At 41.8% G+C, this 18,633-nt stretch overlaps 2 protein-coding genes across 3 annotated transcripts; one reads left to right on the top strand and one right to left on the bottom strand.

The window, feature by feature from the left end:
- The first annotated feature begins 120 nt into the window (after positions 1-120).
- Positions 121-12,498, top strand: lrrc51 (leucine rich repeat containing 51). Its single transcript, XM_082180334.1, has 4 exons — positions 121-356; positions 6,386-6,591; positions 6,709-6,857; positions 10,875-12,498. The coding sequence occupies exons 1-4, from the start codon at positions 305-307 to the stop codon at positions 11,011-11,013; spliced, it is 546 nt and encodes a 181-aa protein (XP_082036460.1). The 5' UTR covers positions 121-304; the 3' UTR covers positions 11,014-12,498.
- lamtor1 (late endosomal/lysosomal adaptor, MAPK and MTOR activator 1) lies at positions 11,335-18,497 on the bottom strand. 2 transcript variants are annotated; one of them, XM_082180344.1, is made up of 5 exons: positions 18,308-18,497; positions 15,585-15,727; positions 15,070-15,147; positions 13,829-13,952; positions 11,335-13,307 (listed from the first exon to the last, which is right to left on the bottom strand). In XM_082180344.1, the coding sequence occupies exons 1-5, from the start codon at positions 18,347-18,349 to the stop codon at positions 13,215-13,217; spliced, it is 480 nt and encodes a 159-aa protein (XP_082036470.1). In that variant the 5' UTR covers positions 18,350-18,497; the 3' UTR covers positions 11,335-13,214. The 2 variants fall into 2 exon arrangements, with proteins under 2 accessions (XP_082036470.1, XP_082036469.1); XM_082180343.1 differs by having other exon boundaries at positions 15,585-15,730; positions 18,308-18,496.
- Between the last annotated feature and the right edge of the window lie 136 nt (positions 18,498-18,633).

The raw sequence follows: 18,633 nt of genomic DNA, 5'->3' as shown, positions 1-18,633 counted from the left end.
AAGCGCAGCTTCTTCCGCAACGCCCTTGTAGGAAGTCTTTCAAAAGTCTCCATTTTAGAATGAAATACACCTCCCAGAATGCAATACTACACGCGTTGTTTCCATGGTAACTTTGCTTGTGGTCCACCCATGCTGGCGTGACCCTTTCTATGGGTTAAACAATTTAGAGAATTTTTCGTTTATTATGTGGTTACATTTTAATTGTGACTCTATGCACTTCGTTTGAAGATCAGTGTTTGTACTGTTCCATATGATTGGAATTTGTAGGTTTTGATCTTGTTTTCTGAAGCCTGGGGGTTTGAACATGTTTGGATCTCCAGTGGACTTTTCTTTTAAGGAGCTCAACACAATTCCAGGTGTGTTTCTACAGTGCATACTTTTATATTTGTTTGAAAGTTTTGCTTACATCACACTTCTTCTTAATTTTTAGGTCAGAATTCATTTTCTGCTGTTTCAACATTAGAAACGCATTTTATTTCCCGAAATGGGGCACGTTTTCGAGTGAAACAAAATAGAACAGAAACAGAATAGAATGCTTTAACGAGTCCTTCCTTTGAGTCGGATCTTTCCAATGAATCGGTTCATCTGACTGGTTCACAGAATCGGTCTGAGCGGTTTTGACTGATGGTGGGAAAACTTACATTAAGGCACACATTAAAAACAGATTAGTTTAAATATATAACTTTACATAGCCTATAATATTATATACATATATGTGCTGTATATAGAACATTACAAAAGATTTATATTTCATATAAATGCTGTTCTTTCGAACTTTCTATTCATCAAAGAATCACGAGGGGGGGGGGGGGGGGGGGGGAGTGAACACTTTTTTTAACATTAATTGTAATCAGAAATGTTACTTGAGCATCAAATCTAGAGAAATTGCGTTTAATTTACCTCAGCTAAATAAGATAAGTAATTATTCAAACACAACCTACAACTTCCTTGTCTAATGTAACATTTATTTGAACATCTTCTGGTCAGGTATGACAAATATTTAATAACTTTATGCCAAAAAGTATGAAGCCAAAATGACTTTAATGATGAGTAATTGATTTCAGTTTTTTTTTTTTTTGGAAACGCACAGAGAAAAAACAATGTTTTGTAACTGCTCGCACAACTGTTTAGTTTTTCCTTTCATTTGTCATCTCATTCGTTTCTTTGCTAAATTTTCTCATGTCTGCTCATGCTAGTTAACGTTAATCCACTCCCTGTTTTGTTTTCTCACAAATGTATGACTTTTGGAAGTGCAATTTGATTACCATATGCAGTTTTAATAAAGTTAGGTATTAAAAATTAAATTAGGTAACCTTCTATGTCATTTTTACTCTTCAAAGTGTACACTTGCAGATGTTGATTATAATGAATTTACTGTTAGGCCCATAAATAATAATAATAAGGATAAACAATATTTAAAAAGTATATAATTTTTTAACATATGACTAATTAAAAATTAACCACAAAACATGCTAAATGGGGGATATCTATATCTAGCATAAAAATAAAAAAAGGTTTTTTTAGCAACAACGTTGCTACAGCCCTGGCGCGTCTTACAATTCTACAATGTTGTGTGAGCACGTAGACAGCGACGTTGCCATAGCAGAAATGCAACGTGCCACAGACGTTGCCAGCCACAACGCAAATGTGTTTGCTGGGAAGAAGGTTGTGGTTTAAAAATAAACATTCTGACATAAACACACAGCTACACTGTTTACTTCTGAATATTATATTTTATTCAAACCTATTAACAAACTGTTTGCTCAAGCGTAGCATTTTTTCGGAGTTCACTGTGTAGCCTGCTCCCTGAAGCATCAAGTTCACTGTGTAGCCTGCTCTCTGAAGCGTCGAGTTCACTGTGTAGCCTGCTCCCTGAAGCGTCAAGTTCACTGTGTAGCCTGCTCCCTGAAGCATCAAGTTCACTGTGTAGCCTGCTCTCTGAAGCGTCGAGTTCACTGTGTAGCCTGCTCCCTGAAGCGTCAAGTTCACTGTGTAGCCTGCTCCCTGAAGCGTCAAGTTCACTGTGTAGCCTGCTCCCTGAAGCGTCACGTTCACTGTGTAGCCTGCTCCCTGACGCGTCGAGTTCACTGTGTAGCCTGCTCTCTGAAGCGTCGAGTTCACTGTGTAGCCTGCTCCCTGACGCGTCGAGTTCACTGTGTAGCCTGCTCCCTGACGCGTCGAGTTCACTGTGTAGCCTGCTCTCTGAATCGTCGAGTTCACTGTGTAGCCTGCTCCCTGACGCGTCGAGTTCACTGTGTAGCCTGCTCTCTGAAGCGTCGAGTTCACTGTGTAGCCTGCTCTCTGAAGCGTCGAGTTCACTGTGTAGCCAGCTCTCTGAAGCGTCGAGTTCACTGTGTAGCCTGCTCCCTGAAGCGTCGAGTTCACTGTGTAGCCTGCTCCCTGAAGCGTCACGTTCACTGTGTAGCCTGCTCCCTGAAGCGTCACGTTCACTGTGTAGCCTGCTCCCTGAAGCGTCACGTTCACTGTGTAGCCAGCTCTCTGAAGCGTCGAGTTCACTGTGTAGCCTGCTCCCTGAAGCGTCGAGTTCACTGTGTAGCCTGCTCCCTGAAGCGTCGAGTTCACTGTGTAGCCTGCTCCCTGACGCGTCGAGTTCACTGTGTAGCCTGCTCCCTGACGCGTCGAGTTCACTGTGTAGCCTGCTCTCTGAAGCGTCGAGTTCACTGTGTAGCCTGCTCTCTGAAGCGTCGAGTTCACTGTGTAGCCAGCTCTCTGAAGCGTCGAGTTCACTGTGTAGCCTGCTCCCTGAAGCGTCGAGTTCACTGTGTAGCCTGCTCCCTGAAGCGTCACGTTCACTGTGTAGCCTGCTCCCTGAAGCGTCACGTTCACTGTGTAGCCAGCTCTCTGAAGCGTCGAGTTCACTGTGTAGCCTGCTCCCTGAAGCGTCGAGTTCACTGTGTAGCCAGCTCTCTGAAGCGTCGAGTTCACTGTGTAGCCTGCTCCCTGAAGCGTCGAGTTCACTGTGTAGCCTGCTCCCTGAAGCGTCACGTTCACTGTGTAGCCTGCTCCCTGAAGCGTCACGTTCACTGTGTAGCCTGCTCTCTGAAGCGTCGAGTTCACTGTGTAGCCTGCTCCCTGAAGCGTCAAGTTCACTGTGTAGCCTGCTCCCTGAAGCGTCACGTTCACTGTGTAGCCTGCTCCCTGAAGCGTCGAGTTCACTGTGTAGCCTGCTCCCTGAAGCGTCGAGTTCACTGTGTAGCCAGCTCTCTGAAGCGTCGAGTTCACTGTGTAGCCTGCTCCCTGAAGCGTCGAGTTCACTGTGTAGCCTGCTCCCTGAAGCGTCACGTTCACTGTGTAGCCTGCTCCCTGAAGCGTCGAGTTCACTGTGTAGCCAGCTCTCTGAAGCGTCGAGTTCACTGTGTAGCCTGCTCTCTGAAGCGTCGAGTTCACTGTGTAGCCAGCTCTCTGAAGCGTCGAGTTCACTGTGTAGCCTGCTCTCTGAAGCGTCGAGTTCACTGTGTAGCCAGCTCTCTGAAGCGTCGAGTTCACTGTGTAGCCTGCTCCCTGAAGCGTCGAGTTCACTGTGTAGCCTGCTCCCTGAAGCGTCACGTTCACTGTGTAGCCTGCTCTCTGAAGCGTCGAGTTCACTGTGTAGCCTGCTCCCTGAAGCGTCAAGTTCACTGTGTAGCCTGCTCCCTGAAGCGTCACGTTCACTGTGTAGCCTGCTCCCTGAAGCGTCGAGTTCACTGTGTAGCCTGCTCCCTGAAGCGTCGAGTTCACTGTGTAGCCTGCTCCCTGAAGCGTCACGTTCACTGTGTAGCCTGCTCCCTGAAGCGTCACGTTCACTGTGTAGCCTGCTCTCTGAAGCGTCGAGTTCACTGTGTAGCCTGCTCCCTGAAGCGTCGAGTTCACTGTGTAGCCTGCTCTCTGAAGCGTCGAGTTCACTGTGTAGCCTGCTCTCTGAAGCGTCGAGTTCACTGTGTAGCCAGCTCTCTGAAGCGTCGAGTTCACTGTGTAGCCTGCTCCCTGAAGCGTCACGTTCACTGTGTAGCCTGCTCTCTGAAGCGTCGAGTTCACTGTGTAGCCTGCTCCCTGAAGCGTCGAGTTCACTGTGTAGCCTGCTCTCTGAAGCGTCGAGTTCACTGTGTAGCCAGCTCTCTGAAGCGTCGAGTTCACTGTGTAGCCTGCTCCCTGACGCGTCGAGTTCACTGTGTAGCCTGCTCCCTGAAGCGTCGAGTTCACTGTGTAGCCTGCTCTCTGAAGCGTCGAGTTCACTGTGTAGCCTGCTCTCTGAAGCGTCGAGTTCACTGTGTAGCCTGCTCCCTGAAGCGTCGAGTTCACTGTGTAGCCTGCTCCCTGAAGCGTCGAGTTCACTGTGTAGCCTGCTCCCTGAAGCGTCGAGTTCACTGTGTAGCCTGCTCCCTGAAGCGTCACGTTCACTGTGTAGCCTGCTCTCTGAAGCGTCGAGTTCACTGTGTAGCCTGCTCCCTGAAGCGTCGAGTTCACTGTGTAGCCTGCTCCCTGAAGCGTCGAGTTCACTGTGTAGCCTGCTCCCTGAAGCGTCACGTTCACTGTGTAGCCTGCTCCCTGAAGCGTCACGTTCACTGTGTAGCCTGCTCTCTGAAGCGTCGAGTTCACTGTGTAGCCTGCTCCCTGAATCGTCGAGTTCACTGTGTAGCCAGCTCTCTGAAGCGTCACGTTCACTGTGTAGCCTGCTCTCTGAAGCGTCGAGTTCACTGTGTAGCCTGCTCCCTGAAGCGTCGAGTTCACTGTGTAGCCTGCTCTCTGAAGCGTCGAGTTCACTGTGTAGCCAGCTCTCTGAAGCGTCGAGTTCACTGTGTAGCCTGCTCCCTGACGCGTCGAGTTCACTGTGTAGCCTGCTCCCTGAAGCGTCGAGTTCACTGTGTAGCCCGCTCCCTGAAGCGTCACGTTCACTGTGTAGCCTGCTCCCTGAAGCGTCGAGTTCACTGTGTAGCCTGCTCTCTGAAGCGTCGAGTTCACTGTGTAGCCAGCTCTCTGAAGCGTCGAGTTCACTGTGTAGCCTGCTCCCTGAAGCGTCGAGTTCACTGTGTAGCCTGCTCCCTGAAGCGTCGAGTTCACTGTGTAGCCTGCTCCCTGAAGCGTCGAGTTCACTGTGTAGCCTGCTCCCTGAAGCGTCGAGTTCACTGTGTAGCCTGCTCTCTGAAGCGTCGAGTTCACTGTGTAGCCTGCTCCCTGAAGCGTCAAGTTCACTGTGTAGCCTGCTCCCTGAAGCGTCACGTTCACTGTGTAGCCTGCTCCCTGAAGCGTCGAGTTCACTGTGTAGCCTGCTCCCTGAAGCGTCGAGTTCACTGTGTAGCCTGCTCCCTGAAGCGTCACGTTCACTGTGTAGCCTGCTCCCTGAAGCGTCACGTTCACTGTGTAGCCAGCTCTCTGAAGCGTCGAGTTCACTGTGTAGCCTGCTCCCTGAAGCGTCGCGCTTATTCATTTGTGGATGTTATCTGAATCTGTAAGTCACCTACGCTGTTTACTTCTGTATATTATTATATCTATCTATAAATTACAGGAATGTCTTTCTGTGTGTGTGTATGTGTTATTTGCATATCTCTCGAACCGTTAGTCCGATGGATTTCAAACTTGACAGGTGTCTTGCTACGGGCATGAGTAAGTGCAGTGCCAGGTTTGACGTTGTTTGGATTAGAAATGCAAAAGATATCGTTAAATATATATCGGTAAAAGAAGCACACACTGGCTTTCTCCCTCTCACACACTGAGTGAGCACAGCGCTGGCTAACTTACTCCCCCTCTCACACACACACTGACTGAGCACAGCCCAGGACCAGCAGCGGAGCTTAAGTAGCGTTTTCTCTGAGTTCACTGTGTAGCCTGCTCCCTGAATCGTGTAGTTACATTTTCCACATTTATTGTATGTCATTATGTCAGTATCAGTATTTGCTTTCTACCATGTACAAATAAAAATGTCACTGAAATTTGCTGTGTAATTGTAACAATGAGCACTCAAACACACCAAACCATCGATTACTAAAAACACACACAAAAACTGATTTTGCACGGACATTTTGCACTAGTATTAGAATGATTTCTGAAGAATCACGAGACTGAAGTAATGATGCTGAAAATACAGCTTTGATCACAGGAATAATTTACATTTTAAATGTATTCAAATAGAAAACAGTTATTTTAAATTGTAATAATATTTCAAAATATTACTGTTTTTGGATCTTGGGGAGCAGAAGAGACTTCTTTCAAAAAACATTGTATGGAAATGTGAAGAGGTTCAAGTAATTTATTAAATTTCTCCTCTGAAAGAATATTTATACACAAATTAGTATCAATCTGTATCAATGTGCACAATTATTGATTGCAGTGTGTTGCTTTTCCTCTAAAGCACTATTAACTTTCTTTCTTTCCATCCCCTTTTCTTCAGACATTCTTTCTGATGAGCCGAATCCAGGCGCTCTTCGGCTAAAGCGCGACTCAGAGCGGAAGTTCCTCAGCCGGACGCTCAGACTCAACAACAACTTAATCTCAGACTTGTCGGGTCTGACGGACACAATCTCTGCTCTGTTTGCTGAGCCGAACCGTCTGGCCTGGCTCGACCTCTCCTTCAATGAGATTGAACACATCGACCCAGTACGCACTTCACCACCTGTGTCTAGCAGAACAGTTTGTGTGTAACTGAGGCGTGCAGATTATGTATACTAGACTAGACGATCTACATTGACATGTCATTCTCTCTCTTTCCGTCAGGTCCTCACTCAACTTAAAGAGTTACGTTTGTTGTATCTCCATGGAAATCGTATTTGTAAGTTGTCGGAAGTGGATAAACTTGCTGTGCTGCCGTCCCTCCATACCATCACTCTGCACGGCAACCCCATAGTGACCGAGCCTGACTACAGGTATGGTTGAAGGTCAAGGGGCAGTTAGATACACAATCAGGGCCTAAAACTAACTTTTTGCCACACCTGCCAATAGCCGGTGACTTTGTGTCGGCCATTGGCAGGTGTAGCAAAAAGAAAATGTACCGTCTGGGCATCATTTTATTTTTACAGGTTACAAACTGTTTTATAAAAACATTCAGTAATGACACCAAAATTTTAGATACCTGTGAAATTTACAATTCTCTACTCCAATTCTGATACCACAGCTAAAACTACTAGCCTAACTATAAATTAAAAACAAATATTAAAGACCAGTAAACAGTCAGTAATAAAATAAGAACAAATAATCATATTACAAGCAAAAGCAAAAATAAACACAATATAGTAAAGATACAAATGAAATAAACAGTGCTTTTCAGGTTTTTCAGGTGGGTCTTAGTAGTTTTCAGTGACAGAAATGTAATAAAGTAAGCAAATGTAAAATAACACTGTATAGGCTAGTCTTCACTGCATAAATTAAGCATCCTTATTAAAGTTACAAAAGTTATTCAGTCAAGAGCAGTGAGTGAGTTTTTTCTTTGTCCAACATTAAAAAACACAGCAGCAGGAATATTAGGCTGCTGTCACTTTAAGAGCGAATGCACGGATCTAATATACTGATACACATGCATTTACTTTTTCAACTGTTTGCGTTCACTTAAGACATAACCGACTATGTTTACTAGTATACTCGCTATTTTTTTTATATAATTTTGTCGTTCACATTTGTTAACTTTCATGCATTGTTAAAATTCATAAAACTTTAAATATTCAAGCCCAAGAAGACGCGAAAGGAGCTCATTTCGTTACTCGCGCGCTGCACTGTGTGGAAAGTTTTGTGTGCGCACCCATCCGAACTAAACTGAGCTCTCTTTCATGTCTTCTTGCACTTGAGCGGACAATTTCACACAAAATGACAAAAAAATAGCGAGTATACTAGTAAACATAGTCGGTTATGTCTTAAGTGAACACAAACAGTTGAAAAAGTAAATGCATGTGTATCAGTATATTAGATCCGTGCATTCGCTCTTAAAGTGACAGCAGCCTAATATTCCTGCTACTGTGTGTTTTTAATGTTGGACAAAGAAAAAACTCACTCACTGCTCTTGACTGAATAACCTTTGTAACATTAATAAGGATGCTTAATTTATGCAGTGAAGACTATACAGTGTTATTTTACATTTGCTTACTTTATTACATTTCTGCCGCTGAAAACTACTGTTAGACCTACCTGAAAAACCTGAAAAGCACTGTTTATTTCATGTGTATCTTTACTATATCGGGCGGCAGTGCCTCAGTGGTTCATGTAGGTTGTCTACAAACCGGAAGGTTGGTGGTTCCATCCCCGGTTCCACCTGACCAAGTGTCGAGGTGTCCATGAGCAAGACACCAAACCCCAGCTGCTCCCAACGAGCTGGATGGCGCCTTGCATGGCTGACGCTGTTGGTGAATGAATGAATGGGTGAATGTGAGGCAATATGTAAAGCGCTTTAGTTGCCATGGGTCTGTTGAAAGCGCTATATAAATGCAGTCCATTTACCATTTACCATACTCGCCAATGCTGTTTTTTACTCGCATTTGGCGAGTGTTCATTTTAGGCCCTGTGCACAATTCAGTGAGCAGAAGAATTTCCAAAAGTTTCCATTTTTCACCCTTAAGTTGTTCCAGATCTGACTTATTTTGTTCTGAGCAACTTAAAAGTTCAAAAGAAAGCAAGCAGCATCTCATGACTGATGGCGAGTTAATAACAGAACTAAACTTTTTGCCTCAGTACAGTGTTCATGCAGTAAACACATCTTGCTGTATCTGAACTCTGTGATTTTCCCCTGTGGATCTCTGTACAACAGGTGCTGAAACTGCGGTTAGGATCCAGTTACAAACCTCTGCACAGCAACAGTAATCACATATAGTTCTGATTCACACGCGGCATGTGCATGTGTTAAGACCTTTCCCAGCCCATGGCCTATAATCAAGGACATGTCCAGGTCTGGTCTCACCACACAATCAAATAGAAAGAAATAAGACCTTATATTTTCACAACAAAGCCTATTTTATGCACATTTAAGAGTTTTTGCATTGAAAGTATGTTTTAACGTCAAGCACATTTCCCCCCTAAATTCTCATTACTGTAATGCGAAAACAAAATATTTATACATCATGGATTTATTTGTTGTACTTCCATTAATTAATGAAAAATGTATTAAAAAACAAGTGTTATGAAACTGTTAAAATCTTGCTTTTGGGGTCAAATTCGTGGGATCGTGGTGTAGTTCGTTTATAGCCTACCTTTAGCTTTTTACTTCAGGCGACTGCATTTAAGCTTCAAAATTCATAAAAGTTGTGTTCATCTGTGATAATTATGTTGATGGACAAAACGTGAAAGTATCATAAACTTTTGTTGATCATAGAGCTTGTTTTTAGCGACAGTCCAACAGCCTATGGGAAAATCCTATGGGTTTTTGTCGAGGGAACCAGCATAATGCAAACTGTCGATTGGCCTACAAAGTGACGACATACCTGCACCAGTCGAGCAATAAGTTGCTGGATGCAGTTCACTTAACTGCCACCGGTGTCACTAATAACAAGGGCTTCTGAATTCTACACACAGACCCTTTAACAAATGGCGCTTTTCCACTGCATGGTACGGTACGGCTCGGTTCAGTACGGCTCACTTATGACGCATTTCCACTGCATGGTACGGTACGGCTCGCTTCGGCTCACTTTAAATGGTACCACCTCTGTTGAGGTTCCAAGCGTAACGTACCGATACTAAAATGTGACGTGAAAACACTGCAATCACTGATTGGTCAGACAGAATCATCACTACCAGCGTCATTGTATTTACAACACGAGACACTAAACCCGCTAGATTTAAATAGCCAGTAGACAACAGCCAACACTGTAGCGCCAGTTTTAAAAGTATTTGCTTCAAAAAAAAAAGAGTATAAACTAAAAAAAAAAAGAAATGGCTGAATCGTGGTCAGTGGACGAGGTGCAGACGTTCCTCTCGTTGGTTGCCGAGGAGCGGATGGGGAAACACGGAATGAAAAATTCGCATTTAATATGATGGTGTCATGGCAGTAGAGACGGCAACTATAACGATCAGTCCCACCCACTTTGAAGCGGTACTAACTGCAGTGGAAAAGCAACCGAGCTAAAGCGAACCGAACCATGCCGTACTGAGCCGAGTCGTACCACGCAGTGGAAAAGCGAAGCGAGCCGAACCGTTCCGTGCCGAGTCGAACCGTACCGAACCATGCAGCGGAAAAGCTAAAGGGTTAGTTCACCCAAAAATCCCCTCACCCTCATGTTGTTCCAACCCCGTAAGACTTTCGTTCATCTTCGGAACACAAATGAAGATATTTTTGATGAAATCTGAGAGCTGTCTCACTCCTTCATAGGCTGCAAGGTAATTGATATCTGCCAGCCAAGAAAAGTTATTAAAGACATCATTAAAATAGTCCAAGTGACTACAGTGGCTCAACCTTAAGTTTATCAAGTGACGAGAATACTTTATGTGCGAAAAAAAAAAAAAAAAAAAAAACTTTATTCAACTATCTCTTCTCTTCCATGTCATTCTCCTAAGCTGTTGACGTAGTGTAACAGCACAGCGCTTCTGGGTTGTACGTCAGAACGTAGGCTCACTCATTGGCCGACGCTGGTCATGTGTGTAATGCTGGCCAATAGTGAGCCTACGTTCTAACGTATAACCCAGAAGCGCTGCGCTGTTAGACTACGTGAACTCACTTCATTTCATCATAATATCTTAATTTGCGTTCCGAAGATGAACGAAATGGAACAACATGAGGGCGAGTAATTACTGACAGAATTTGGGTAAACTAATCCTTTAACAAACAGGACCTTGTTGTAAAGTGTTACCAATTTCTCTGTTATGAAGTGTTGAATCATTCAGAATTGTGTATAAAATCACAGACAAATGTTCTGTATTCGAGGTATGATTATTCCACTAAGTTGCTTTTCTGCCTCTCTTCCCAGGGCACATTTGATCGCCACCCTTCCTCATGTGAAGATGATTGATTTCAGTTTAGTGACCAAACAAGAGCGAGAGTTGACTTCAGTTTGGCATAAGAGCAGAAACCCGCGCAAATCCACGAGTCAAAGCAAAGTGGACTGAGCCTTCCTCATCCCGGACCCTGTCATGAAGATTAATGTTTATTAGCAACGGTTTGATCTACCACAGTTAAGTTGCCTTTACTATAACCTCATCCAAAACCGTATAATAGTTGCAGGGCTGGAGTTACTTTAGTCACCTAGAGTGTTTCTTCATTAGTTGTTGATGAAGCCACATGGATAAGTGGTGAAACATCTTAAGCAACAGAGTAACGTCCACTAAAGCAATCTAGAAGTGTTGCATGCAAAACAATGAATGAACAAAATATTCTCATTGTACTCGCCACCAATGTATGTCTGCACATTCAATAAAATAAAATAATACTTTACAATTTTGAAAGTCTTTAATGCATAATTTCATTCAACAAAACAGTATTAACAGAATATTGAGATTAAATTTTTGGTACTAGCCTAAGAAACGAGATCTCTGTAAATCAGGTAGTATTCCACATTTAGGATAACAAACAAACAAACTTGAACACTTATTAGTTCACTGCAACAAAAAAAAAAAAAACTAAACAAAAAAACCCCATCTTGAGTCTTGGAGCGTATTTTATCCCTTTAAAAACCTCAAAGAAAGAGAAATGCGCCTTGCGACGATCTAGAGAGCCAATGGTGCCACACGGTCTGTATGCGTGCAAAAATACATAAAATCAAAAATAAATAATTACACAAACATACTGTGTGGCATTTCAAACTCGGTCAGGAAAGAGGGGCAAGTTCACTAGTGCTTTCCTCGTCTTTCGGCACAACAGAAAAAAAATAAAATAGTTTGACTATGTTAAAGCAACTTCATAATATATGTTTAATTGTTTTTATTACATTAAAAGTGGAACAGGCAAGGTAAAAGTGTCCCTGTTTGCTTAGCTAAAAACAAGCCACTGATCGAGAAGCCTTACAACTAAGGCATAATACAGCCAGGGGGCGCCGTAGAGCCGTTTACGCTTCCTGCTAATCATTCTTCTTGAATCATTTTACACTTTGTACATTAAAGGCATTGACACAAAAACTTCCTTTACAAACTGCCGTTCGAACCCACCGCCCCCCACCCAAAACTCTCTGATTTGACAGTATGTTTACGTGTTAGACAGGCCTCTGCCCTGGCTCGGTTTAATCAGCGTCCGTGTTTTCCGATATGACTGCCTGACAGTAAAAGAAACCCTTTCCCTCCAGTTACAGCAGAGCCGCTTTAAAGGATTCAAAATCTCACCGCAAATGAACCAATATTTTTGATATGGCGCGGCGCGGCACGTCACTTGTTCTGTTAGCCTATATTTACACTCCGCCACGACATGGCAAATGGAGAAAAATTATGCTGACTAGTTAAAAACTCGAATTAACAAGGTCTAAAGTTGCAGGACATCCCATACTTTGAGTAGGTAACAGTAATAGACTCAAATCTAAACCAGCCGGGAATCAATTTGATTGACTTTCAAGCAGATCATTCACACACAACAAGAGAGTTCTGCTTCCAATGAAGAATTAAAATTTTTTTAATTCTTTTTAAGGAAAATAAAAAGTAAAAGGGTTACGTGTGTTACTCTGGTTAGATAGAGGTATCATTTATGCATGTTGCCCATATTCATCAGCATCCCAATCCTGAAACACAGTGCATTCATTAATGGGATTTAATTAGGAATAATGAACTCTAAACCACAGTGATTCCAGAATCCTACAGGCGAACATGAATGAATTACGTGCAGGATAATGTGTGTTAAGACGACCCCGCCGAACTGAGTAAAACTAGGACAGGCATAAATGTGAAGTCTGGACTCTCAGTTTAACAATGTCTAACCAACTGAAAATCCAACATAAAAAACAACAAGAAGAAGAACAAATAAAACTAAAATATGCAATCGTAGCAGCTTGACACGACTGTCGAATTTGACATTTTTGTTGTAAAAGGTTTGATTAATGCATGAACACACCTGAAGATCTACCGGTATCTGATCAAATGCAACTCGTCACAGAAACCGCTGGGATCAGACGGTTTTCCCCCCTCGGATCTGTTCTGTGGTCTCGGGTGACGAATTTACACAAAGAGCTCTGGTTGGGGTGAATTATATTTATCTGTAGGACATTCAGAGAACAAAGACATGGGCGTCTGCATATCAAGAAGTTTGGAAGGAGAACAGAGGAGTGAAAAGGCTAGAAAGAGAGACAGAAACAGAGAATGTGGGGAGAGGACAGGGTCCATTTTTTGAATCATGGTATAGCAAACTGCACCACCAGCTCTTCCTTGGCATCTACTTTGATTTGTGAGATGGCGCTGTAGGCGTACGCAGCGATCTTAGAGACCTGAGGAGGAAAGAGCACAATAAATCAAACAAAACACAGGAAAAAAAAACATGTCCAGTGAATTCTAGTGCATTAATGTGCAATTAATGTTCTTAAATTACACTAACTGTGAATATAAATACAGTACTGTGACCCCGTATGGTCATGAAGGGTTTTATTCAGTAAGGATGCATTACATTGATAAAGTGACATTTATAATGTTACTAAGGATTTCTATTTCAAATAACTGCTGTTCTTTTGATTCATCAGAGAATCCTGAACAAAAACGTATTACAGTTTCCACAAAAATATGAAACCGTTTTCAACATTGATAATAATCAGAAATGTTTCTTGAGCAGCGAATCAGCATATTAGACTGATTTATGAAGGATCATGTGACACTGAAGTGCCTCCCAAGGAATGTCTTTGCAATATTTGTATACGCCTCCAGTTGCATAAACCGCTACGACTAGCCTTACAAGTTAAGCATCCGGTTTTTTTTTATGTCGTGTCATAGGGTGATTTAATAAGGTGAATCTGACCTGCTGTACGTCTGCGTAGGGCACCAGGTCAGCGGCGAGCACCTGGTGAGGTTGGCTGGTCAATGACGGGAGAGGAACCGGCTTCTTCTGAGACAGCGTTCTGCTCAACACCTCCAGCTTGGTGCTGTAACACAAACACACATCATTCAGCTCGATACACACATCATTCAGCTCGATACACACATACACACATTTAAAAATGCACTACACAGGAAACTTTAACAAATGGTGAACAGTTACAGAACTTTGCCTTGTTAAAGGGATAGTTCACCCAAAAAATGAAAATTCTGTCATTAATTACTCATCATGTCGAATCAAACCCGTAAGACTTTCGTTCATCTTCATGAACACAAATGAAGATCATTGACAGCCACACAACTGACACTTTCAAGCCCCAGAAAAGTAGTAAAGACATCATGGAAGTAATCCACGTGACTCCAGGGGTTTAACATTCATTTTATGAAGCAACACGAGTGCTTTGTTTGTGCAAAAAAAACATAATTTACCACTTTATTTACAAAATTTGAATCTCCAACGCGCATTCACGAGAGAACCACGACGCACACTGGTTCAGGGTCAGAAAGCTCTCAGATTTCATCAAAAATATCTTCATTTGTGTTCTGAAGATGAACGAAAGTTTTACAGGTTTGATTCGACATAATGATGAGTAATTAATGACAGAATCTTCATTTTTGGGAGAACTAACCCTGTAATTCATTTAAATCTGAACCTAAAATGCTGATGATGTTAAGAAAGTTGGTTACACTTTATTTCGATTGTCCACTTTAGATTTTCCACTAACTATAAATACCTTAGTTTGCAACTACGTGTCAACCAACTCTCATTAGAGTATTAGTAGACTGTTAGGGTTCAAGTTAGTAGGATAAGTTGACATGTACTTGCAAAGTTACTTATAGTCAGTGATAATCTGTTGTGGGAACAATAAATAGCAGATATTAAGGAGACAGTTATACTCTAATGACTGCATGTAGTTGCAAAGTTACTTATAGTTAATAGAATGTCTAAAGTGGACATTTGAAATAAGTTTTTACCAATAAAGATGTTCCACATCTAGCGTTGCATGGTTATTTAAGTAACAAACCAACTTGAACACTGTTATTACACCGTAATAGAAAACAAAAAGAAACATTTTACCCCTATAAAAACCTCAAAGAAAGAGAAACGTGACTTGCTATGATCTAGAGTCTACTGTATATGGCATTTCCGAAGAGCAAACACACCTGTACTGTCTAGCTTTGTCCATGTATTCATGTTGCTCCATGCCTTGAGAATCCACAGCCGACACGTCAATTATGTTCCTACCCAAGAGAAAGAGAAAAGGTGTTCATCCACCAACAGCCATAAATGCAGAAAACTGTGCACTGCTAAAAAATGCTCTTTTTCTCAGTCCAAATAAAAATTACTAAATCAAGATGCATTTGCTAAAGTAGTAAAAGGCCATAAGATATTGTTTTCTTGGGAAATAAGTCAAAATTAAGTGAGTTGTTGCTTAAAAAGCGCAAAATCTTAACAATATAATTTTTCTTACCCCATTGGTAGATAATTTTGCTTGTTTTAAGCAACAACTCACTTAATTTTGACTTATTTCCCTAGAAAACAATATCTTATGGCCTTTTACTACTTTAGTAAATGCATCTTTAAGAATTGTTTTATATTTGGACTAGAAACAAGACAAAAATACGAAGTAAGAAAAGCATTTTTAGCAGTGTGTGCTAAGTAAGGACAGGACTCGTACAGGGCTGTGCGCTGCAGGATGACCGTGAGCAAGGCCTGCTCGTCTGTGCGGTTGGACGTCAGGCTGTCTGCGTTTCGCTCCGAGCCATTGGTGGGTTTTCTGTCCAGGTTTGGGTCAGGAATCAATGGCCTCACCTCGTCATTCTTCTGCACAAAAGAGTCGAGAGGTCAAAAGCATGATCACGGAAAGACACACCAGCACACATCTTTAAGAAGGCAACACTGACCTAAAAAACAGTGACTGAACAGCTATTTGTCTATGTGATGATAGTAATGTCAGTGACAATATGTGACCCTGGATCACAAAACCAGTCACGAGTCGCACGGGTATATTTGTGGCAAAGCCAACAATACATTGTATGGGTTAAAATGATAGATTTTTCTTTTATGCCAAAAATCATTAGGATATTAAGTAAAGATCATGTTCCATGAAGATATTTTGTAAATTTCCTACCGTAAATATATAAAACATTTATTTTTATATGCACATAAATGGACAAATTTAAAGGCGATTTTGTGTTTTGGTTATTATTGAGTGTTTTTACAATGCCGCAGTGCTGTGTCCCGTGTCCCGAGCTAACTCACTTCAACCTCGTAAATCTTCTTTTTCATTGATGCCTGGACTCTACCCTTAATTATGCCACCTGAGTGATGAGCTACACTAACCACTCTGTTGGTGTTAAAGGAATTTAAACCCTTTTTGACCGCCAAGGGTGCCTCACTAAGAAGGACGTGATCGTAAATAAATTTACAGGTTCCACCATTGTTATTTCTGGACGAGAGGAGCGCTTTGACCCGGAAAAGGCTAAACGTCACGCGTGACATCAGACTTAACAATCGGATAATCGAGTGGCAATATGTCACTCATCAGAGGCGGAGCAAGTTTTTACATTTTGAAGTGAAATCAAACTGACTTGACTTCAACCCCGGGTTGCTTCAGGTTGACTGAACCAGTCATAAGTATACTGGAAGTTGCTCTGGATAACAACATCTGCTAAATGACTTCCTCCTCCATATTCCCAGACTCTGCAACTACTTACAAACTTGCATCACTTGACCCCGCACAGAAGTGCACAAAGAAAGCATTTCCACTGCTTTTTCAAACGGTCAGTGAATCATGTATTAAGAGTACCTGAAAACCATACTTGAGTAAAAGTACAGACACCTTACAGCGAAAATGACTCATTACAAGTCACCGATTTCAATCCGACTTTAGTAAATGTCTTAAAGTACCTGATTTTAACAATACTTAAGTATTTTACTCATACTGAATGTAGGCTCAAAGTCCTCAACACCTGAGAGACATATCAGTGAAAAACAAGAAACTGTTGGTTAGTGAGGAGAGCAATCACATGTTTATTCTCTAAAAGCGAAATAAAACACCTCAAAATTGCAATAAATCAAGGTCAACACAACAACTCAATCTCAGTTAAGCTCAAGTGCTCAAAAAGGGCATAAAAATACAACATCCATCAAAAAGTTATCTTCCATATGATGGATACATAAAATAACGCTGAGTAAAATTAAATAGTCAAAGTCTACTTGCACTGGACAAGTTGGTTTCGGCCTCTCTCGTATATGACAATCCTGTGATTCAGACACTACCTGGTAATGCACTGGCCCTCGTGTAAAGAAGCTTTGTTGACAAGTTTGGGTGAGTAGAGGCGAAACACACATGATCTCGTCCCTTCAACACCCTATAGATGCTGATAGCCCTTCTTTATAGCAGATATAAACTGCTGCAGAAGAAGTTTGGTGCCATGCTCATTTAAATGCACCAAGTTAAACTGCATTACTCATTACACGTGTAATTGAGTAAAGAGCACAGTCATATACTTATACAAAAATGTAGTCAAGTAGAGAGTAAAAATGGCTAATATCTTGGATACTCAGTAAAACTATAAAGTAGCCAAAAAGATAAAGTGGCTAATTACATTTACTCAGATACTTTACACCTCTGATAAAGATCATTTTATAGAGATTTGGCTCAAAAAATAATTAAAAAAACAAGTCTATGAAGTATTTTATGGCTTAAAAACAAGTCGAAAAAAATACAGTATGGTCCAAAAGTACAAATCATTTGTAAATAATATGTTTTAAACGTTTGATATAATAATATTACACATTATATTGCAAGGTTACAATATGAGAATTTAGAGAAAATTATAATGATAATATATTTGTATTTGGCTTTCGTATTAAACTCTTCAAAATCATGAATCACAATTTTGTTTTCAATGTACTCTATTACATTTGCTCAGTAATGCCATATATTTCCAGGCCTGGATTTGAAAGCCCACTGATATCAATATCACACTTTCCATGACATTGGGAACCCTGAATACATAATTTCCTCATTCATGACCACATGTCAGATCCAGGGATCAGATCCACACACACTCTCAGTTTATGACATTTCCCATATCTAATCATAATGGAACCAGCACTGAAGCCAATAACTCTGATTAGAAAAACAATCAAATGAAATGAGGCATTAGAGTAAGTTTGGTGTAGTTTTGAAACACACACACACACACACACACACACACACACACACACACACACACACACACACACAGCATTGGCCTGTTCGTGAAGCCAGAACTACAAACACACACCAGTAATAATAAACGTGTGATGTATGTTATCGTTGCAGGAATACTACCGCCACATTCAGCAGTTTGTATGGCTGTTATATGTGTCTCTTGATGAAATCTCCTGTACCTGCTCCGACGTCTCGCTGTCGCTGCTGAAACAGCACCCCATGATACACGCTCAGCGGGTTCAGGCTCTCTTCTGTGGGAGTTTCTCGTCTCCTGAGCGGGTTTTATTATTTTGTTTGCTGGCTGTGTAGAGCTTCGTTGCAAACGCAGGGACCATCACATGACAGCACTCCCAGCCGTGTCACGTGACTTCCGTTTTCACACAACTACCCTGGCACGTCATTTCCGCCCGTCGCGTGAGCGAGCAGAGCCGTTATGTTCGTTATCGACTGATAAAATAAATAAACAAAGGCGTCGTTGGAGATTTCAGTGTTTTACTCTTATTAT

Source organism: Leuciscus leuciscus (assembly GCF_965113295.1).
Source record: "Leuciscus leuciscus genome assembly, chromosome: 9".
Classification (NCBI taxonomy): domain Eukaryota; kingdom Metazoa; phylum Chordata; class Actinopteri; order Cypriniformes; family Leuciscidae; genus Leuciscus; species Leuciscus leuciscus.
The sequence above is the reverse complement of the archived record's forward strand: the minus strand, read 5'-3'. Positions and strand labels throughout refer to the sequence as shown.